Source organism: Pseudonaja textilis, chromosome 8 (genome assembly GCF_049901715.1).
Source record: "Pseudonaja textilis isolate UNSWEBS1 chromosome 8, rPseTex1.2, whole genome shotgun sequence".
NCBI classification, from domain to species: Eukaryota; Metazoa; Chordata; class Lepidosauria; order Squamata; family Elapidae; genus Pseudonaja; species Pseudonaja textilis.
The window spans coordinates 50,598,963-50,622,011 of NC_141997.1; the positions used below are offsets into that span (position 1 = coordinate 50,598,963).

The 23,049-nt window shown below is 45.9% G+C and overlaps 1 protein-coding gene across 2 annotated transcripts in view; it reads left to right on the top strand.

The window, feature by feature from the left end:
- The first annotated feature begins 1,231 nt into the window (after positions 1–1,231).
- TNFSF11 (TNF superfamily member 11) overlaps positions 1,232–23,049 on the top strand; it is a 258,185-nt gene continuing 236,367 nt past the window's right edge. The window contains exons 1-5 of one of the 2 annotated variants that reach the window (XR_015744466.1): positions 1,232–1,487; positions 13,037–13,204; positions 18,709–18,757; positions 18,854–18,952; positions 20,449–21,224. Coding sequence is in view for 1 of the 2 variants with exons in the window: in XM_026705357.2 (XP_026561142.2) it covers positions 1,257–1,487; positions 13,037–13,204; positions 18,709–18,757; positions 18,854–18,952; positions 20,449–20,870 (969 nt within the window). In the remaining variant the exon portion in view is untranslated. Of the gene's footprint in view, positions 1,488–13,036; positions 13,205–18,708; positions 18,758–18,853; positions 18,953–20,448; positions 22,684–23,049 lie in introns of those variants that run through there. The other variant, XM_026705357.2, reaches the window with a different exon arrangement.

The window sequence follows — 23,049 nt, forward strand, 5'->3', positions numbered from 1 at the left end:
TCCTTCCTTCCTTCCTTCCTTCCTTCCTTCCTTCCATCCACCTTCTCCTGTCCTCTGTTCTTTATCCCCTCCCTCTCTTTCATGCATCTCCTTCCTTCTTTTCTCTTCTTTCCTTCCTTTCTCCTCTCCTATTTTCTTTCTTTTTTCTCTTCTTTCTGTCTTTTTCTTCTTTCCTTTCTCTTTCTGTCTTTCTTTTCTGTCCGCCAGTTGCCTTTCTTTCTCTCCCTCCCTCTTCCTTTTTTTCCTTTCTTCTCTTTCTTTTCTGTCATTTGTCTCCGTCATTCTTTCTTTCTATCTTTCTTTCTTTCTTTATCCACCTCCCTCCCTCCCTCCCTCTTTCTTTCTTTCTTTCTTTATTCTTTTTGTCTTTCTCTTTCCCTTCTTTTCTCTTTCTGTCTTCCTTTTCTGTCTTTCTCTCCCTCCTTCCCTCTTTCTTTTCCTTCCTTCCTTTCTCTTTCTGTCTTTCTTTTCGGTCTGCCTTTCTCCCCTTTCTTTCTTTCTTTTCCTTCCTTCCTTTCTCTTTTTGTCTTTCTTTTCTGTCTATCTTTCTCCCCTTTCTTTCTTTGTTTCTTTTCCTTCCTTCCTTTCTCTTTCTGTCTTTCTTTCTTTCTTTCTTTCTTTCTTTCTTTCTTTCTTTCTTTCTTTCTTTCTTTCTTTCTTTCTTTCTTTCCTTTCTCTTTCTGTCTTACTTTTCTGTCTGCCTTTCTTTCCCTCCCTCCTTCCCTCTTTCTTTTCCTTCTTTCCTTTCTTTTTGTCTTTCTTTTCTGTCTGTCATTTGTCTTCCCCTCCGTCCTTCTTTCTTTCTTTCTCTTTCTTGCCCTTCCTTCCTTTCTCTTCCTTTCTTTTCCTCCCTCCCTCATTTTCTCTTTCTGTTTTTCTTTCCTGTCTTTCTTTTGCCTTTCTCTCTCTCCCTCCTGTATCTTTCCCCCTTCTTAACGCTTCTTTTTCCGAAGTTCGCTTTGACCTCTTCTAGACATTTCATCAAGTACTTTGGAGGAGGGAGAAAGGGGTCTCCCGGGGAGGTGCCAGCTGCGCCAGGAGGCGCTTCTCTCTCTCTCTCTCCGCGCCCCCGCGCAGCGCTCCGGAGCCTGGCACTCCCTTGGGCGGCGCCGGAGGAAGGGGATGTGGGCTGGGGGAAAGGCCGGCCCAGGGGCGGTGGGTTGGGGGTGGGCCGGGCCGAGTTGATAAAGGGCCGTCCGGAGCGGGCCGTCCGCTCAGCCTGGGGCAGCGCCGGAGGTCGGCGGGAGCGCTCGGAGATGCGGCGCGCCAGCCGAGACTATTCCAAGTACCTGCGCGGCGCCGAGGAGCTGGGGGCCGGCGGCGCCGAGGGCGGCTCTCCCCCTTCGCCTTCCTTGCAGCCGTCCGGACTTACGTCCTCCCCGTCTCACTCTCCGTCCGCCTCCCGAGCCCTCCTGGCCGCCCTGGTCCTGCTGGGCCTCGGCCAGGTCATCTGCAGCCTGGCGCTCTTCCTCTACTTCAAAGCGCAGGTGAGCGCGCCGGGAGGAGGGAGCAGCCTTCCAAGGGAGGGATCGGGAAGGGATCCTTCGGCCTTTCCCCAAGTGGGGGGATCTCTGCGGGAGGATCTCCACTCTCCCCCCCCCCCAAAAAAAAGGGAGCTGTTGAAATTGGGGGCAAAGGGAAGCCGGGATCGTCCGTCGGCTTGCAAACTTGGCCAAGTTCTCTCCTTGCCTGGTGGATTTCGCGCCTGTTTCGCCAAGTTCTGGCAGATTTCGCCTCTGTTTCGCCACGTTCCTTCCCTGCAGGGTTCGGGTCTGTTTCGACAAGTTCTTTCCTTGCTGAGTTCGGGTCTGTTTCGCCAAGTTCTTTCCTTGCAGAGTTCGGGTCTGTTTCGCCAAGTTCCTTCCCTGCAGGGTTCGGGTCTGTTTCGCCAAATTCTTTCCTTGCAGAGTTCGGGTCTGTTTCGCCACGTTCTTTCCTTACAGAGTTCGGGTCTGTTTCGCCAAGTTCTTTTCTTGCAGAGTTCGGGTCTGTTTCGCCAAGTTCTTTCCTTACAGAGTTCGGGTCTGTTTCGCCAAGTTCTTTCCTTGCAGAGTTCGGGTCTGTTTCGCCAAGTTCTTTCCTTGCTGAGTTCGGGTCTGTTTCGCCAAGTTCTTTCCTTGCTGAGTTCGGGTCTGTTTCGCCAAGTTCCTTCCTTGCAGAGTTCGGGTCTGTTTCGCCACGTTCCTTCCCTGCAGGGTTCGGGTCTGTTTCGCCAAATTCTTTCCTTGCAGAGTTCGGGTCTGTTTCGCCACGTTCTTTCCTTACAGAGTTCGGGTCTGTTTCGCCAAGTTCTTTTCTTGCAGAGTTCGGGTCTGTTTCGCCACCTTCTTTCCCTGCAGGGTTCGGGTCTGTTACTGCAAAGTTCTCTAAGATTCCGCCTCTGTTTCACCAAGTTTTTTTCCCTTCCTTGCGGATTTTGCGTCTGTTGTTTGCAAAGTTATTTCCTTGCAGATTTCACATCTATTCGAATAGGCTTAACAGAGTTGGAAGAGGGACCTTGGAGGTCTTCTAGTCCAGCCCACTACTCAGATGGCAAACCCTACATCATTTCAGACTAATGGTGGTCCAATCTCTTCTTGAAAACCTCCAGTGTCACAATTTCTGGAGGCAAGCAGTTCTACTGGTTTCTTCTTCGTTCTTGGTTTCTTCTCTCCTTGATGAGTTTTGCAAAGTTCTCTTCTTTGCTTAAATAGTTCGCCTCTTTCCCAAACTTTTCCCCCTCCTTCCTTGCAGATTTTTGTGTTGGTTGTGCAACGCTATTTCCTTGCAGGTTTCACATCTATTACAATAGAATAACAGAGTTGGAAGGGACCTTGGAGGTCTTCTAGCCCAACCTCCTGCCTAGGCAGAAAACCCTATACCAATTTCAGACAAATGGTTGTGCAATCTCTTTTTAAAAACTTCCACCCACAACTTCTGGTGGCATCCATTCCACCAGTTAATTTCTTCTTTGCTCTAGGTTGCTTCTCTTTACTTTGCAAAATTCTCTCCTTTGCCAGTTTTTGCAGATTTCGTGTCTGCTGTGCAAAGCTCTTTCCTTTCCTTTGCAAATTTGGCCTCTGCTGGGGCCAGATTGGTGCTCGCTGGTTGGGCCGGATGGTTATTGTTTCCGGAATCCTTCCGGATTCTCTGCTTGGTTCTAACTCCTGAGCCTAAGATAAGCTTCCTTAGGGATGCAAAGCCCTGGGAATGATTGGAGGGTGTGTGTGTGTGTGTGTGTGTGTGTGTGTGTGTGAGGAGAGGGGGGTGCATGTTAGAGACCAGCCAGGGACCAAAGGAACAAGGTGAAGGGGAGTTACTACTAGTTGGCAAGGTTGGTGTGGCATGCAGCCTTCTTCCCCTTGTCTACTTCCTTTCGGATGCCAACGTGATCTGGAGGGACAGCCACCTCCGCAGAAAGTGTGCAGAAAGTGTCCGAGTTTTACTAAGTTGAGTAAACTGGGCATCTCTTCTCAACAACCCTAGAGTTAGGAAGACGTTAGAAAGAAAGAAAAGAAGTGGGTGCTTGGATTGGATGAAGTGAGAAGGCCTGGGTGAAAGGAAATGAACGCTCTTGTTCAAGTTGCTGAGCTGTGTGTGTGTGTGTGTGTGAGAGAGAGAGAGAGAGAGACAGCCTGGGGACTTGTGATCTTGTGATCTTGGCCAGCTGAGGGTTGATACTGACCGGATGCGTCCAATCGGGAGGTGTGAATATTTGCTACTCTGTTTGAAATCAAGGTGAAAGTGAGCGTATTTTCACCATGCGGAGTTGAGAAGGTGAAAGCCTCGCGTCTTCCTCCCTCTCTCTCCCTCCCCTCCCTCTCCCTCTCTCTCTCTCTTTCCCTCCATCCTTCTCTCCCTCTCTCTTTTTCCCTCCATCCTTCTCTCCCTCTCTCTTTTTCCCTCCTTCCCACTCCCTCTCCCTCCCTCCCACTCTCTCTGGCTCTCCTTTCCTCCTTCTCTCTCCCTCTCCCTCTCTCCCTCTCCCTCCTTCTCCCTCTCCTTCCCTCTCCCTCCCTTTTTCCCTCCTTCCCACTCCCTCTCCCTCCCTCTCCCTCCCTCCCATTCTCTCTGGCTCTCCTCCTCTCCCTCTCCTTCCCCCTCTCTCCTTTCCGCTCCTTCCTTCTCCTTCTCCCTCTTCCTCCTCTCTCCCTTTCCTTCTCCCTCTCTCCTTTCCCTTCCACTCTCTCTCATCCCTTTCCCTCCCTCCCACTTCCTCCCTCTCCCTCTCCTCCCTCTCCTTCTCTGTCCCTCCCCCTCTCTCTTTCCCTTCTTCTCCCTCTCTCCCCCTTGCTCCCTCTCCCGTTACCCTTCCTTCCTTCTCCCTCAATCTCTTTCTCTCTTTAAAGCAGCTCAGTTTTATATCTCAGTCGGGATAGCTTAGCCTCTTTTGGCTTGTGCGATGCAACTGGAACAAACGGAGTTTCAGGCAGACGCCCCAGTGAAGAAGAGAGATCAGAGATCCCCGGAGGAACCCTGGATAACCTCAGGGGTGTTTAGGGAGGCAAAAGGAGCCGGTTTTCAAACCAGGCCTGTCAAACTCCAGTTCTGGATGGCAGGCCAAAGCTTGTGGGTGTCCTCAGAAGCCAAGCCACATCTCCCTGGGACTCTGAAGAGGGGAGGGGGAGTCATTCTCCCCACCCCCAGACAAGATCCCACTTCTGGGCAGGGCTGCCAAGCCAACTATTGTCCTTGCTCACTCCCAACAAGCTTGTCCAGTGTGGTTAAGATACTGATAGTTAGTTCTTCACCCGCCGTTCCCCCAAAGCCCATTTCCCAGGCTTCTTATATTCATGGCTGCACAAAGACTTTCACAGCCTGCTCTCTCTCTCTCTCTCTCTCTCTCTCTCTCTCTTCTCTGTCTCTCACTCTCACTCAGTCTCTCTCTCTGTCTCTGATTCTCTCTCATTTCTCTCTCACTCTCTCCCTGTCTCTCACTCTCTCTCTCTTTCGTTCTCTCTCTCTCTCTCTCTCTCATTCTCTCTCATTTCTCTCTCTCTCACTCTTCTCTGTCTCTCACTCTCACTCACTCTCTCTCTCTGTCTCTGATTCTCTCTCATTTCTCTCTCTGTTTCTCACTCTCACTCTCTGTCTCTCGTTCTCTCTCATTTCTATCTCTTTCTGTCTGTATCTCACTCTCACTCAGTCTCTCTCTCTCATTCTCTCTCTGTGTCTCTGTGTCTCTCTGTGTCTCTCTCTCTCTCATTCTCTCTGTCTCTCTCTCTCTCTTTGTCTCTGTTTGTCTCTCTCTCTCTCTCATTCTCCCTCCCTTTCTCCCTCTTCCTCTCCTTCTCTCCCTCCCTCCCTCCCTCTCTCTCTGCCTCCCTCTCTCAGAGTTGGACTAGAAGACCTCCAAGGTCCCTTCCAACTCCCTCCCTCTCTCTGTCCCTCTCTCTCTCTCTCTCTCTGTTACACACACACACACACAAACACAGAGAGAGAGGGGGAGGGGGAGGGAGAGAGAAATGGACAAACGTATCCTTGTGTCCACGTTTTGGTTTATTTACTGAAGAGCAGAGGACGTGATTTGGAGAGAGAGAGAAAGAGCCTCGCTTGCGGAAATCGCTGACTTTTGTTAGGACTGGCATCTCTTCAAAGTTTTTTCCCCCCCACTTTTCTTTCCCCTAAATTGGACCAAAAGGATAAACGATGTTTCTTTTCTCTGTCGAGGGATTCAAGAAATGCCTCTGTCTCTCATTTTGGGGGGAAAGCAGGCCCCCCCATCTTAGCAAGCGAAGGGGATTTTATTGTGGGCCATGCAATGCGCAAAATACGCTAGGCTGGCATTGCTCGGGGGAGAGAACTGGGGGTGGGGAGGAACCTCTCCAATGTGGTTTAAGATTTGGGGTTGCAAAAAGGCCTTAGCGCCCCCCCCTTTTTTTTTCTTTTTTCTTTTTCTTGGAAATTACCCTGTTGTCTTGGTTGAGATGGCTTTGCTTGTCTTTTTCGGCTTGCCTTTCAAACAAACAAAAAAAACCCCTCCAACCCTTAAAAAGGAAGTTGAAAGTGAACGTTTGCTGATTGATTGATTTAGCTTTTTATTCTTGCAAAAAGCCGTTCTGAGATGAGGTTTCTCTTTTTCAGATATCTTTTTTTTGGTTTGGTTTTGTTTTGAGAAAGAAAATAAACGAGTTTCTTGGTTGGGCAAGCGTTCATGTGAATGTGGCCGATGGAACGAAAGGATTGGACAACCTTTTTTTTCCCCGAGGTTGGTACGGGATCTCCTATCTGAGCAGAGGGGTTGGACTAGGCGACCTCTAAGGTCCCTTCCAGCTCTGGGATTCTGTAATTGTGTAAGGGGCTCCTGCTTGAGCAGAGGGGTTGGACTAGATGACCTCCAAGGTCCCTTCCAGCTCTGAGATTCTATAATTGTGTTAAGGGTTGGACTAGAAGACCTCCAAAGTCCCTTTCGGCTCTGTTATTTTGTCATTCTGTCGTTCTGATTAGGATTTTCCCTCCAGGCATAAATAAATAGCACTGAAGCATGTTAAAGATTCTACAAAGGGGACTATTTTTGAGTTTTAAATGACTGGGGGGTGGGGATTGCAATTTTTAAGTGCTGTTGGTATGCCTAAACACAACCCTCTTCAAAATTCTCTTGCGTTTTCTCACCAGAGCACAGGATATGTTTAACTGATTATCAGCGTCGGAAGGGACCTTGTAGGTCATCTAGTCCTACCCCCTGCTCAATAAGGAGACCCTTACACAATGATAGAATCATCTTTTATTTATTTCATGTTGCATTGCATTTGCCCTGGATGGTTTTCTTTCTTTAAATAATATTTTATTCAATTTCCAAAGATTAAAAAGCGTAAAATAAAACTTCATACATCATTATATCAACATCAAGACATCTTTTACACTTCCTTACATTTTTCTATATGTCGTTTCTTATTCCACTACCATTACAGAGTTACTTCCTTAATCTTAGTACAAATCAACATATTGTCATCTCGCATTTCAATTTTCTCCATGATACATATTTACATATTTTTTCGTTCTTTACCTAATTGCCACTTTAACTTCTTTTTATTCTTAAACCATTCATACCAGGCGTCCCAGACTGTATAATATATCGAATCTTCCTTATCTTTTAATTTCAGCGTTAGCTTGTCCATCTCTATGCAGTCTAATATATATTTTTTATAACAACACCCTCTGGTGGTATCCTTTTTCCTGCTTCCAAAATTGGGCGTAAGTTTTCTTCTTCCCTTTTTGACTTTTACTTTCTTCCCTTTTTGACTTTTACTTTGTTAGCAGCAACGAAAAACGAGCAGAGTTCCGTTCTGTTGTAAATCTGGCAGGGCTATAAATGCCGAGCGTTTTGGACAGACCATTTTGTCAAAAACAAGGAACTGGGGGGTGAAAAAAAGAGGGGACGGTTAGAAACTGGTTGATGCTTTAACGTGGCTGCATTTTTTTTTTTTAAACTTTCCCCCGGTGAAAGTAAGATGCAGAGACTTAAAGTCGATCCTCGGAGTTGGAAGTCAACTTTGTGAGAACATCAAAGGGGAGAAGACTAATTGTAGGGTGAAGTTGCCAAGATAAAGCGTGCTTGGAGGGCACCAGCTAAGCAACTCCAGATCGAGTCAAAGGAGCTGACTGGGTTAGTTGAACGTGGTTTGCATGGTCCTAGTTTTGATTCTTGTCTTAGTAAGGCCACACCTGCATCCAGTTTTGGTCACCACACTGTAAAAAAAGATGTTGAGACTCTAGAAAAAGTGCAGAGAAGAGCAACCAGGATGAGGAAGGGACTGGAGACTAAAACATACGAAGAATGGTTACAGGAACTGGGCCTGGCTAGTCTAGGGAAGAGAAGGACCAGGGGAGACAGGAGAACATCTTCCAATATTTGAGGGGCTACCACAGGGAGGAGGAGGGGGTCAAGCTATTTTCCAAGGTTCCTGAAGGCCAGAGAAGGAATCATGGATGAAAACTGAACAAGGAGAGATACAACCTAGAAATAAGGAGAAATTTCCTGACAGGGAGAGCAATCAACCCATGGAACAGAAGTTGCCTTCAGAAGTTGTGGGAGCTTCATCCCTGGAGGCTTTCAAGAAGAGACTAGACTGCCATCTCTCAGAAATGGTGCGGGGTCTCCTGCTTGGATGGGTGGGGGTTGGACTTGATGACCTACAAGGTCCCTTCTGACTCTGACAATGTGATAATTATCCTGTCTAGGGAAAATCTTGTCTCCCGGGGACCTCACCCCATTCCTCAGAGGTCTGTAAGGGGGCGTGCATAAGCGCATCAGTCTGCCTACTGTCCCTGTCCTACTGTTCCCATTTATCCATTTATTCATACTCATTTATTATGTATATACTTATATAACTGTTTATGCACATATATGCTTGTATGTTTATATACCTATATACCTGTTTATACACATATATACTTATGTTTATATACCCATATACCTGATTACACACATATATACTTATAAGTTCATATACCTATATACCAGTTTATACACACATATACTTATATGTTTATATACCTATATACCAATTTATACACATAGTTATAAATGTATATACCTATATACCTGTGTATACACATATATACTTATAAGTTCATATACCTATATACCAGTTTATACACACATATACTTAAATGTTTATATACCTATATACCAATTTATACACATAATTATAAATTTATATACCTATATACCTGTTTATACACATATATACTTATAAGTTCATATACCTATATACCTGTTTATACACACATATACTTATATGTTTATATACCTATATACCAATTTATGCACATAATTATAAATGTATATACCTATATACCTGTGTATACACATATATACTTATAAGTTCATATACCTATATACCAGTTTATACACACATATACTTATATGTTTATATACCTATATACCAATTTATACACATAATTATAAATGTATATACCTATATACCTGCTTATACACATATATACTTATAAATTCATATACCTATATACCTGTTTATACACACATATACTTATATGTTTATATACCTATATACTGATTTATACACATAATTATAAGTTCATATACCTATATACCTGTTTATACACATACATACTTATATGTTTATATGTTATGTTCATACATACTTTTTTTCTCATTACATGCTTGACAAGCAAAGAAATCAAAGCAAACAAATAAAAAATAAGGACAAGGAAGGAGAAAGAGGCCTAGTGAAGAATTGGGAGAATCATTTTAGTGATGAATATGATGATGACGGCATCCGTTACGTTGAGTCTGACTCTTGGTGCTTCTATGGGCCCGATCTCTCTCCATCTCCCTCCTTTGCGCTATTTCTTTGAGCTGTTCTGGACTTTGGCTGGTGTCAGCTTTGATGGTGTGTCCAGCTACCATGGTTCTTTGGCGACCTGGTTTCATTTTGGTAGACCTTGGCTAGAAGCAGACCACGCTTAAGGAGATGATGAGGAGAGAAGGACTAAAAAGAAGAGGTTAAGGGATGCTGCGGTGGCCCGGTGGCTCAGACGCTGAACTTGTCGATCAGAAAGGTCGGCAGTTTGGCGGTTCGAATCCCTAGCACCGCATAATGGAGTGAGCTCCCGTTCCTTGTCCCAGCTTCTGCCAACCTAGCAGTTCGAAAGCATGTAAAAAATGCAAATAGAAGAACAGGGAGCCCTTTGGTGGGAAGGGAACAGCATTCCATGCACCTTCAAAGGCATTTAGTCATGCCGGCCACATGACCACGGAGATGTCTTCGGACAGGGCTGGCTCTTCTTCGGCTTTGTAATGGAGATGAGCACCACCCGCTAGAGCCAGAAATGACTAGCATGGATGTGCGAGGGGCACTTTTACCTTTACCTTTAAGAAGAGGACGTGACAAAGGAGTTGTGGGAGAACACAGTCAATAGCCCAGGTTTTTTTTAGAGCTAAGCTATCATGGGTCCACCAATTGGGTTTGTTCTAGGACAGGGATGTCAAACTCGGTTTCATTGAGGGCCCCATCAGGGTTGTGTTTGACCTAGGAGGGCTGGGGGTGGTGTGCCTGAGGATGGGCGTGGCCACAGTGGCCAGCTTGATGACTCTTGTGTTGGTGGTACCTGTGGAGGCCAAGTGCTAAGGCAGGACTTTCCTGAGAGTTCCTCCCTCTCATTATTTCCCTCCCTTTCTTCCTTCTCCTCTCCTCTCCTCTCCTCTCCTCTCCTCTCCTCTCCTTCCTTCCTTCTTTCCTTCCTTCCTTCCTTCCTTCCTTCCTTCCTTCCTTCTCCTGTCCTGTTTTCTTTCTTTCTTTGTTTTCTCTCTCTTCCTTCCTTCTCTCCTCTGTTTACTTCCTTCCTTCCTTCTCTTGTCCTGTTTTCTTTCTTTCTTTCTTTCTTTCTTTCTTTCTTTCTTTCTTTCTTTCTTTCTTTCTTTCTTTCTTTCTTTCTTTCTTTCTTTCTTTCTTTCTTTCTTTCTTTCTTTCTTTCTTTCTTTCTTTCTTTCTTTCTTTCCCTTTGGTTGTCTTTCTGAGACCAGTCAGGTTTCACCCAGGGGGCTTCCATCTGCCAGGTTCTTTGAATCCTAGCAATATTTCTGTGGAAAATCCCACGGGATGTTCCGTGTATCCATCCCATCTCCCAAAGGAAGGTCGTCTTCTGTTTTGAATTTTGAACTTTCTGCTGGATTCAAGTTTTCCCATCAAGCTTCTAGACGAGAGCCAACGTGGAGTACTTGTGGGCTTGGGTTTTGCCACAGCTTTTCTCACTTCTTGGAAAGTTGTGTGTTAACTGCATGTGAACAAGCCAGATGTGCCTCGCTGGACTTTAACACAAAAACCAAAACCAGCCACATTCAAGTGCTTTCTCTTTCAAAAGATTGGATAATCTTGCCAGCCTCTTTCTAGTTTCCTTTGGTTTTCCTGCAATTTCACAGAGACAATTTATACCATTTCATCTATCTAGGTTCCCAAAATCATCTCCCAGGCTTCTTCTATAGCATGGCCACCTATAAGATGGCTTAAATGGGCATCAGATAACCTACCTATCTTTAACTCTAACTCAGCGAGAGGTAGCCAGGTAATAAAAGTCTTGAATTGAAAATGTGTTTGTGATGACTTACGTTCCGGAGGAAAGAAACTTGTCTCACTGGAGAACAATCTCCTGATAAGCAGAGACTATGAAAAGAAGGACTTGGAGGTGACATGATAACAGTCTTCCAATATCTCAGGGGCTGCCCCAAAGAAGAGGGAGTCAAGCTAGTCTCCAAAGCACCTGAAGGTAGAGCAAGAAGCAATGGGTGGAAACTCAACAAGGAGAGAAGCAACCTGGAATTAAGGAGACACTTCTTAACAGTGAGGATAATTAACCAGTGGAACACCTTGCCACTAGAAGCTGTGGGTGCTTCATCACTACCTTCCTTCCTTCCTTCCTTCCTTCCTTCCTTCCTTCCTTCCCTCCTTCCTTCCTTCCTTCCTTCCCTCCCTTCCTCCCTTCCTTCCTCCCTTCTGCCCTTTCTCCTTCCTGCCCTTCTTCTTTCCTTCCTTCTTCCCTTTCTCCCCCCTCCTTCCTTCCCCTTCCTTCCTTCCTTTACTTACTTAACCTTCCTTCCTTATCCTCCCTTCCTCCCTTCTTGCCTCCCTTCCTTCCACCCTTTCTCCTTCCCAACCTACCTACCTACCTTCCTTCCTTCCTTCCTTCCTTCCTTCCTTCCTTCCTTCCTTCCTTCCTTCCTCCCTCCCTCCCTCCCTCCCTCCTTCCTTCCTTCCTTCCTTCCTTCCTTCCTTCCTTCCTTCCTTCCTTCCTTCCTTCCTTCCTCCCTTCCCTTTTCTGTCTTTTCCTCCTTCCTTCCCTGAGAGCCTTGTCCAAGGTATAAATACAACCAGTCAGTCAACAAAGCCATCTACCCAAAGCTTAGCACCATCTTTACGTCTGGCCCATATCTTAAGAGAGATCGCCCAGCCAAGTCAAACTTACAATTCCTCCCAGATCTTGCTCCTACCTGTGGTATTTTCCTCAAATGTAAACAGTACTGGTGTGGCAGAATCTTGCACCCCTAGAGATTGCCAAAGAAGCCCATTAGATAATTTCACGTAGGATGGCGTCCTGGTTTTTCTACTCCTAGTTACCTGGAACAATTGATCTATTAGAAATACAGTTCTGGTCCAAATCATTCCCAGGGTTTGTCTTTCTTTAGATGTTTGAAAGAAACAAATTTGCATCTAACACTGTTAATAGCTACTGATAGACCTATTAGTGAGCAGGAAAGACCAGGCCACACGAGAAGGTCCAATTATGATTTATTGTTAAACAGCCAATGGACAGGAATCTTCTCAACTAATTGCTAACACCTGGCTGGAGTTATGTAAGGGCGATAGTTCTCAAGGGAGGCGAGATTTAGATCGCTTGTGGCTACGTAGAGATTCTAGGCTGAGTTCTCTTTTAACTCCACCCAGGTTCTCACGCTTCATCACAAAATCTCCAGAACCGTAAAGCCTACAAACTTGAAATTTGGACCGTATGTTCCTCTTGGCTTCTAGGGGCTCAGTAAGAAAGGATTTTTCAAAATGACCATCAGATCATTTAGAGTATTTCCTATATTATTATTAACACGCTCTGATGCTAAGGAGTTTGATTCCCACTCCCGACCTGAAAAGAAATCTCTCCGAGTGCAAAACACAAGCAGAGGAGAGGAGTTTCAGTTTCAGTCTTAGTTTCACAGCACCAAGCAGCTTTAGGACAGAACAGTTGAGCTAAGCCACGCCCAGGCTCCTTGCTGTCTCCTTCTTGCTCACACAGCAAATACTGTTTCAGTTTCCAAACAGACCTCAACTTTCTCCCACACTGAGAGGATGCTAGCCAGATAAATACCAAAGTATGCTGGTAGGCAGAGGCACAATTTCCCCTCTTCTTATTTTTCTCCCCCCAAACAGCCCAACCACATAGTTTCGTAGCGAAGCATGGGTATCGAGCTAGTAGTTAATAACTCCAAAAGAGAGATTTGGGTTGTTGTTTTCCCCTCCTCCCCAGGCTAGTGTTGTTGTGTATCTTTGAGGCTCAACAAACATGACTTGAAAGCACTTAGCTGTTTTTGAATAATTTGTTCCAGATGGACCCTCACCGAATTTCTGAAGAGGATACCAACTGTTTACGGTCCTTCCTGAGACTTCCAGAGAACGTAGATCTGCCAGAAGCCACCTTGGCCAACCAAGAGACGAGGCTGTTGTCTGAATCATGTCGAAGGATGAAGCAGGCTTTCCAAAGAGTAATGCAAAAGGTCAGTCTACTCCAGGTTGGAAGTTGGTGGAAGTTTCAGGGTCACCTTAGAGACCTCCCCCTTCCGCCTTGTACAGAAACCTCGAAGTAAAATATAAAGAATGTTCTTCTTTTCGAGTGTGGTCTTGTGAACTAAACTAATCTATGGAGAATAATAAACCCTATTCTTCCTTCAAAGCAAGGAGGAAAGAATAGGTGCTAGAAGACCTCCAAAGTCCCTTCCAGCTCTTAGTACTGTCATTAAGAGGCGGCCTTTCATAGTTTCCTTGAAAGCACCACTGCAACAGATTACAGAATAACAGAGTTGGAAGGGACTTTGTAGGTCATCTAGTCCAACCCCGCTGCACAAGCAGGAGACCCTGCACCATTTCTGACAGATGGCAGTCCAGACTCTTCATGAAAGCCTCCGGTGATGAACCTCTGAAGGCAACTTCTGTTCCACGGGCTGATGGTTCTCACTGTCAGACAATTTCCAGGTTGAATCTCTCCTTGTTCAATTTCCATCCATTATTCCTTGTCTGGGCTTCAGGTTATCATACAGGTTGGGAAGATGTAAAGACAGGATCGCTTGAAAGGAGATGTTCTCTTCAGGTTCTCTTGTCTCTTTGTTGTTGTTGTTAGTTGCAAAGTCGTGTCCAACCCAACGCGACCCCATGGACAATGTTCCTCCAGGCCTTCCTGTCCTCCACCATCTCCTGGAGTCCATTTAAGCCAACTGCTTCAGTGACTCCATTCCCCTCCTTCTCTACCGTCCCCTTCTTCTTCTTCTTCTTCTTCTTCTTCTTCTTCTTCTTCTTCTTCTTCTTCTTCTTCTTCTTCTTCTTCTTCTTCTTCTTCTTCTTCTTCTTCTTCTTCTTCTTCTTCTTCTTCTTCTTCTTCTTCTTCTTCTTCTTCTTCTTCTTCTTCTTCTTCTTCTTCTTCTTCTCCTCCTCCTTCTCCTTCTCCTTCTTCTATTGCCCTCCATCGTTCTGAGCCTTCAGCTCTTCTCCAGGGAGTCCTTCCTTCCTTCTCTTGAGGTGGCCAAAGTCTTTGAGTTTCCTCTTTAGGTTCTGCCCTCCTAAAGAGCAGTCCAGGTTGATCTCCTCTAGGATGGACCGGTTGGATGACCTTGCAGTCCAAGGGACTCGCAGGAGTCTCCTCCAGCACCAGAGTTCCAAAGCCTCCATTCTTGGGCGCTCAGACTTCCTTACGGTCCAACTTTCACAGCCGTGAATTGCACCTGGGAAAACCACAGCCTTGACGCTACGCACTTTGGTTGGCAGGGGGATGTCTCTGCTTTTGAGTAGGCTGCCTAGCTTTGCCATAGCTTTCCTCCCCAGGAGCAAGTGTTTTTTTTAAAAAAATTTCTTGGCTGCAGTCCCCATCTGCAGTGATCTAGGAGCCCAGAAAAAAAAATACATAAATCTGTCACTCCCTCCATTTCTTCCGCATCTCTTTGCCAGGAATCGAAAAGGCCAAATGCCGTGATCTTAAATTTCTCAAACTCTTTAAGAGGCCCCCAAATCAAAACACCTCAGCATTACAAACCACATCCATTTTAGAATCACCTGACCAGATTGGCAAAAAGGAAACTTGGCATCTGCTTTTTAACCCAGAGCATCCTGTTCCGAGCGCGATTCTCACCGGGTTTCTAGTGAGTCTTTCTCGAGAAGAACGCGGTGGTGTTACAGGAAGTGGCAGCAGCTCAACAGTCTTCCTTCCAATATATTCCCAAAGAAGATAAGGCGGAAACTTCCTTAATTTCCTTTTAATTGTCTGAGAGGATCTCAACAGCTGTCGTTTAAAAACAGTCTTCTAGATCTTCATTTATCGGGGTACCAACCATGACAAGCACGGGTAGTCCTTGACTTACAACCACGATGGACACTCCCACACTCTGAATTTATGTGCTTCAGTGAGAAATTGGTTAGGGAGTTTTGCTCCGTTTTCCGACATTACTGGCCATGATTGTTCAGCGAATCTCTGCCGTTCATAAGTTAATCCGATGGTGGGATTCAGTTTTTTTTTAACTACCAGTTCTGTAGGCGTGGCTTGGTGGGCATGGCAGGCAAAAGTCTCGTTTCCACTCAAAGCTGACCGATGGTTTTTCCTTCCTTGTCGGTCCTTGGCCAATGGGGGTAAAGTCCCCAGCTTATCACGTTTATTCGCGCCATGTCAACACAAAGTTTTTTTTCCTTTCCTGCTCGCTTTCTGTGTGTGTGTGTGTGTGTGTGTGTGTGTGTGTGTGTGTGTGCAAGGACTTTGAAGGCTTTTTGCAAACCACCATGGGAGACGCTGGTCGGTTGAGAGAGCCTTTTTGCCGTTCCCCTTGGCATCCATCCCAGGAGTGGACGGCTGAGAGGAGCTGGATCAGGCCCAGACTTGTCCTCCGCACTTGGCAACCAAACCCTTCACCCCGTGGAGCCTCCCGAGGGCCGGCCTCTGCTCAGGAGACAACGTTTACCCTAAGGCTGCTGAAGGAGGCTTGACGTTGGCGCACTGAGGGTATTTATTGAATCTGGCCATGAACGTGTGGTCTCCTGGGCTCCGTTGATGGCTTAAGTGAGGTTGTGAAAGAGGTATGTGGCATCATTTGTGACCTACCTTCCTTCCTTCCTTCCTTCCTTCCTTCCTTCCTTCCTTCCTTCCTTCCTTCCTTCCTTCCCTCTCTTCCCTTTCTTTCTTTCTTTCTTTCTTTCTTTCTTTCTTTCTTTCTTTCTTTCTTTCTTTCTTTCTTTCTTTTCTTCCTTCCTTCCTTCCTTCCTTCCTTCCTTCCTTCCTTCCTTCCTTCCTTCCTTCCTTCTTGTTCTTCTTTTTCCTCCTCCTCTTCTTCTTCCTCCTCCTCCTCTTCTTCACCTTGTCCTCCTCCTCCTCACCTCGTCCTCCTCCTCCTCTCCTTTCTCCTCCTCCCTCCTCCTCCTCCTCCTCCTCCTCCTCCTCCTCCTCCTCCTCCTCCTCCTCCTCCTCCTCTTCACCTTGTCCTCCTCCTCCCACCTTGTCCTCCTCCTCTCCTCCTCCTTTTCCTCCTTCCTCCTCCTCCTCCTCCTCCTCCTCCTCCTCCCTCCTCCTCCTCCTCCTCCTCCTCCTCCTCCTCCTCCTCCTCCTCCTCCTCCTCTCCTTCTTCCTCCTCCTCCTCCTCCTCCTCCTGGAATCAGGGAGTGAGGGAAAGAATGAAGGCCATCCCACCCAATCCTTCTTAATGCCACCCTTCAGATGAAAGCATTCTGTGAGGAAACTGACGAACAAAGAGAGACCAGGGGCAGGATTGTCCTTTTCAGTCTCATTCCACTTTCAAAATCTTGGGAGTTCATTAGCCTAGGGGACTTTGCGACCCCTTGATAGAGTTTACTCCGTGATCTTATTTTTCACCGTGAACCGAAATGCCGGCCTTTATTTTGGTCGCTCCTTTGCGATTCGTGGGGCCGCCCTCTGTGGCTTACTAGTGGAAGTTTTAAAAGATTGATGCTTTTCTCTGCAGCTTCCTTCCTGGCCCTACAGAGCTAGAAAACATTCGATTTCCTGTGAGATAATGAGTTTTGATCTTCTTCTTAGTATTCACCTCATCACTGTTTCCCGGCGTTCTCTCTGGGTTAGGCTTAGACAATAAGGGATGCATAGGTGCACACCCACGTGTATTTGGAAGATCGCTGAAGATTTGTGTCTTTAATCTCGCCCCCCCCCAAATTATCACTGCTACTGCTTTCTTCGTGGTTTGGGGTGGGAGTGGTAGACCTCTGTCTCTGAGAAATTCTCTTCTAGGAAATATCCCTCATTAATTAGATTCTAGTGTCAGGCGATGGCCCTAATTAACTCATGAGCCTTGAGCCAAACTTCAAAAAAATCCTAAAGATTTATTAGGACCAACATGTCTGGCATTAACCCGTATGAAGCCAATTCTGACACACATAATTTATGGACACCCCTGACCCTAATTTCTCCCTCCCCCCTGGGTGTGTCATTAATCAGATTCTCCAACGAAGCATATTCATCGGCTGGGTGTGTCATCAATCACATTCTCCAGTGAAGGATTTTCCCCGGGCAGAAGGTCCGGTAGCCTAGCTACAATCTTTTTAAGATAAGCGTGGAATGCGCTTCTGGTTTTAATCGCCGATCTGCTCCGTCAGATTTTGCCCACCTCTCCTGCTTATGGCAACTTGGAAACAAGCATAGGAATGTTTTACGAGTCGACATCCAGATCCTGAGGGATCTGCCCTGAGATTTGGCGTCTTCCCTGCTTCAGAAGTGACGCAGAGCATAATGATGGTGATATTGCCTGTTTGGATGTGCAGATCCCGTCCAATGTGAAGCTTTCATCGCAATTGTGGGTTTCTAATGTTTTGAAACCAGAAGTGAAAAATGCCTGGGCACACAGATGTCATTTCAGTGGAAGTTTTTGGATATAATGTGTAGATCTTTGCTAAAGAGCCGTGGTGGTTACAGTGGTTAGAATGCAGTATTTCAGGCTAATTCTACCAACTGCCGGCAGTTCAATCCTGACCGGCTCCAGGTTGACTCAGCCTTCCATCCTTCCTAGGTGGGTAAAATGAGGAACCAGTTTGTTGTGGGGCAATATGCTGACTCTGTAAAAATCGCTTAGAGAGGGTTATAAAGCACCGTGAAGCAGTATATAAGTGCTACTTCTAGGGCTATTGCAAAATTTGGTGCTGCATATGATAGCTTTGGTTACCACGAAAGATAATTTCTCAACTCAGGGTAGGAAAAGTCATATGGATTTCAGGTTGTGCTGCAAATTAAGGGAAGTGGTTCTGTCATAATTTTCCTCAAAAGCATTTTAATCATCATAGCTGCTCATTACTTGTTCTGACCCAAACCTGGTTCCAAGAGGTACACAAGACAAAGGTAACAGCACAACCTTTTACTGTTTCATTAACAAATCCTGTTTCTTCACAGATGAAAGGCTGCTTCCAACTAATTAGCTCCAATAAGGAAGAGTTTGCCGAGTTTTTACAAGACTGCCAAGAACAACAGATAAATTTCCTAAACACTAAATCAAAGAGTCTCCAAACACCAACTCAGATATTCTGACGTCCACCAGGACGAGTATCAAACTTCTTTGCCTTCTGCAAAGAACTGCAGTTTCTCAGCTGGCTTTTATCCCTTAAGGGAGGGGCCATCACCTTGCAGCCTTACTCCCGAGTCGCCTGTGCTGCTGCAGATGCTTTTTCCTTCGAGCAGCCCTGTGCACGCGCTCTATTCCGATTGAGGTTCAATTAAACGGATGTATTGCCACTCATGCCTGCATGTAGAAACTCAACGGTTAGCACCTGCTTGGAGTTAGTTAGATAAGAATCCACAGAATTCTGGGGAGTTGGGCTAACTGCTTGTGGCTATGTAGGGATTCTAGACTAATCCCTCTTTTGACTCCACCTCCCAGATTTGGCCAATTCTTCTCCCACGATTGTAGCGCTAACCATCTGGAGATCGGATCTTATCTCTCCTGGAGTGCCATAGTTTTAGCTACAAGCCCACTCTACTGTATTAAATGCATTTTTTTTTCCTTTTTAGGAGGTCCAGCGTCTGAGCGCTGGAAAAGACCAGTCAAGATTGGAGAAATGTAAGTGTTACTTTCTTGTCAGGAACCTTCAGCTGAGGGAAGATTTCAATTTCTGATTTTAACATGATGGGGTTTTTTTCTTCTTCTCCCCAACAGCCACAATGGGAGCTTCCTGGTCAGATTCCCCCAAGAAAAGCAAACCGGAGAAAGCACCGTTTGCTCATCTTATAATCGATAGCCACAATATTCCATCTGGTAAGCTCACTTTCAAACTTTTTTTCCCCAGAGTTTTGCAGCATTAATTCAGCGCCAGAAAAATAAACGCAGGTGGCTGATGCTTCGTTTAACTTCTTTATAAACAGAACAAGTAGATTTTACAAACCAGCTTTGTAGATTTCTCCAACATGGAGCAAACTCAGACCGAAACAGGTTGCGAGTTCAGAGCAGAGCTCCGGTCTTCAGCAAGCAAGTTAGTTTCTCTTTTACTTTAGTTCAGCAGGCAAGCAAGAACAGAGAAGCAGTTTCATTTTTAATAGACAGACTCAGAGCTTCACATAGCTGCAGAGTTGCAGAGCTTAATACAGAGCCACACCTAGACTACTTCTAGTTTCAGTTGCCAGCCTAGGTTACTTCTAGTTTCGGTTTCCAAACAGTCCTCATTGGCTGACCTTGTTACCATGCTCTATTTCAGTTTATGAATATACTCTGACACTTTTGCCATGCGAGGTTGGACTAGAAGCCCTCCAAAGTCCCTTCCAGCTTTAATCTCTTCTAAAGAGATTGAGTAACCATTTGTCTGGAATGGCATAGGGTCTCCTGGCTGAGCAGGGGGTTGGACTAGAAGACCTCCAAGGTCCCTTAGAATGAACAGTGAGGATAATTAGCCAGCAGAACAGAAGTTGCCTTCAGAAGTTATAGGTGCTTCATCACTGGAGGTTGGACCACCATTTGTCTGAAATGGTATAGAGCCAAGATGGCGAACCTGTGGCACGTGTGCCACAGGTGACACGCAGAGCCATTTGTGCTGGCATGCGAGCTGCGGGCAAACTTACCTCACTGCGCCTGCGCACACCTCCCAGCTGATTTTCGGCAGGTTTGAGGCCTTTTTCGGCCTCCCAAAGGCTTGAGGAAGGCTTCTGCAGGCTTTGCAGGCCGAAAACTAGCCCTGTTTTGTCACTTCCTGTTTTTTCCGAAAATACCGGAAGTGACAAAACGGGCCTAGTTTTTGGCCTGCAAAGCCTGCAGAAGCCTTCCTCAAGCCTCTGGGATGCTGAAAAAGGCCTCAAACCAGCAAAAAATCAGCTGGGAGGTGCAGTGCAGGTAAGGGGGCAGCGGGAAGTGGGTGGGTGGGCGGATATTGTGCGCACATGCATGGGGGGCGTGGGGGGGCATTGCCCTCTGTGACGTGAGCATGCAAGCCCGCGCACAATTTTTGGCACAGGAGCTCAAAAAGGTTAGTCGCCACTGGTCTAGGGTTTTCTCCTATCTGAGCAGGGGGATGGACTTGAAGACCTCCAAGGTCCTTCCTAGTTCTAATTTTATTTTAAAGAGATAGGATAACCATTTTTTCTGGAATGGCATAGCGTCTTCTGGCTGTGTAGGGGTTGGACTGGAAGACCTCCAAACTCCCTCCCAGCTCTAATCGGATTGATTTATCAATAAGTCGTTAAGCGAGGACTATTTCTAATCCCCACAAGGAGGAAGCAAATACTTTATTCTTCTTCTTTTTTTTCTTAATCTTCTCTTCTCAGGCACCGGGAAAGTGAATCTTACATGTTGGCACCATGACAAAGGCTGGGCAAACGTGCTGAACATGACCTTCAGTGACGGCAGGCTCATAGCCAATCACGACGGCTTTTACTACCTGTACGCCAACGTGTACTTCAGGCACCACGAAACATCGGGCAACCTGACTGGCCAGACGCTGCAGCTGATGGTGTACATGACCAAAACCGATGCCAAGCGGAGAAACTCGGTCGTCCTGATGAAAGGCGGAAGCACCAAGAACTGGTCGGGCGAATCCGAGTTTCATTTTTTCTCGGTCAACGTCAGCGGGTTCTTCAAACTGAAGTCGGGAGAGATGGTGAGCCTCCAGGTCTCCTATCCTTCCTTGCTGGACCACTCCCCGGAAGGAACTTATTTTGGCGCTTTTAAAATAAGAGATATCGATTGAGTATTGATTTTTTTTTTTCCATTTTGGTTTTTGTTTTTCGATTGGGAAAAATGTGGTAATTTATTCAGCTGGGTTTAGAGGAATTGGAGGGTGCGGTTACAGCTTGTGGGTGTCCAGTTGTATACAGGTAGACCTTGACTTATAACCGCCGTTGAGCCCACATTTCCACTGCTAACTGAGACGGTTGTTAAATGAGCTTTGTCCCATTTTGTGATTTCTCTGCCCACTGTGATGACCCAAAGGGGCGTGGCACAAAGGCAACACAGTCAGATCATCAGTAGGAGTCCCTTTATTAGCTCCAACTTTGCCCCCAAGGTCCAGGTTACCTTCTGGGCTGGAGAAAAACTCTCCCAGGTAAACAGCCTTTGGCTGCAGAGAATCAAGTCCAAAATGTGGTCAACACAAACTGTAACTTAAAGTGCAATCAAGCCAGAATGAGGTAATTAGTCGGGCAGGGCAGGAGCAAGAATTCCAGACGTGAAGGCACTGCAATAACTCAACTCGGTTGGGAAGACTTAGGAACACAGATAACCAAAGTCAACACAAGATAAACTCACATTTGCTCCCAGCAGCTGCCGCACTCACCTTGCATCTCTCTTAAACTCTCTTCCCAGCTGTGGCTAATGAAGGGAATCAGGGCCCTTTCCTCCCCCATAAGCCACCCAACCCACATTGCTCCTTTCTCCGTTCCTCCCTGCCTGCCTTAGGATGAAGAAGGGGTGGGCCTGGGTCTTCCTCTGAACAGGGAAACGTGTGTGTGTGTGTGTGTGTGTGTATAAACATGGCCTTAAGTCATTTTATTTTCCCAGCGCCGTTGTAACTTTGAACCGTCATTAAGCGAACTGTTGGAAGTCAAGGACTACCTGTAAATTTGAGACTTTCAAGAAGAGACTGGACTGCCATTTGTCAGAAATGGCGTAGGGTCTCCTGCTTGGGCCGGGGGTGGTGGACTAGATGACCTACAAGGTCCCTTCCAAATCTGTTAATCTAATCTAAAATGTTGGCCTGGTTTTGAGGGAACTCTAGAGAAGTGTGCCTTACAAATTTTGTTTTAATACGGTACTCAATAAAGCAACTTATGCACTGATACAGCCTTACATTTTGTAATTAAAATATCGAGGGGGAAAAAAAAACATTAATTAATTTAACGAAGGGTTTTTAGAATTTGTGATGTGGAAGTGTCCCTTCCTGAAAGATTAAAATTATATTTTTCCCCTCCTTTTTTTTTTCTTCTTCTTCTGCCGGCGGAATTGCATCTTAAATATAACTTTGCCTTCGTTCTGTTTCTCTTATTCGTCCCTTCCTCTGGGACGGTGTAGAATCTTAAGATTCTTTTATTGCAGTATTTTTGGCACTGAATTTGTCTCCTGTATGTTGGGATCTGGGACACAATTCTACTGACTACAGTATAAAGGTGCTTTTCCTGTTTTGTTTTTTTGCTTTATGTTGTCAGCGGCGAAAGAACCAGGGTGGGCTTGTTTGCTGGGTGAAAGGATGGCGACTCTGAGAATTGATTGACAGATTAAAAATGAGACTTAGATCTGAGATGTTTCTTTGAGGGAGGAATGTGGATTCCACTGTTGTCCATAAAAACACGATTGAACAAATTCAGTCAAGATTCAGGCGAAAGTCTATGGAGATTCCCAGGCATCAAATGTTTTGCTTTTCATTCAAGAAGCTCCTCCTTCTCCTCCTCCCTCCTCTTCTTTTTATTCTTCTCCTTCTTCCTCCCCCTCCCCCTCCTTTCTCCTCCTCTTTTTCTTTTTCTCTTTCTTTCTATTCCTCCTCTCCTCTCCCTCCTCTCCCTCTCTCTTCCTCCTCTTCTTTTTATTCCTCCTCTTCTTTTTTTCTTCTCCTCCCCTCCTCTCTTCTTCTTCTTCTTCTTCTTCTTCTTCTTCTTCTTCTCTTCTTCTTCTTCTTCTCTTCTTCTTCTTCTTCTTCTCTTCTCTTCTTCTCTCTCCTCCTCCTCCTCCTCCTCCTCCTCCTCCTCCTCTCCTCCTCCTCCTCTTCTTCTTCCTTCCTCCTCCTTTCTCCTCCTTCTTCCTCCTTCTTCCTCCTCATGCTCTTTTTCTTCTTTTTCCTCCTCCTCCCCTTTTCCTACTCTTCTCTACTCCTCTCCTCCTCTTCTTCTTCCTCCTCCTCTTTCTTTTTTCTTTCATTCCTCCTCCTACTGCTCTCC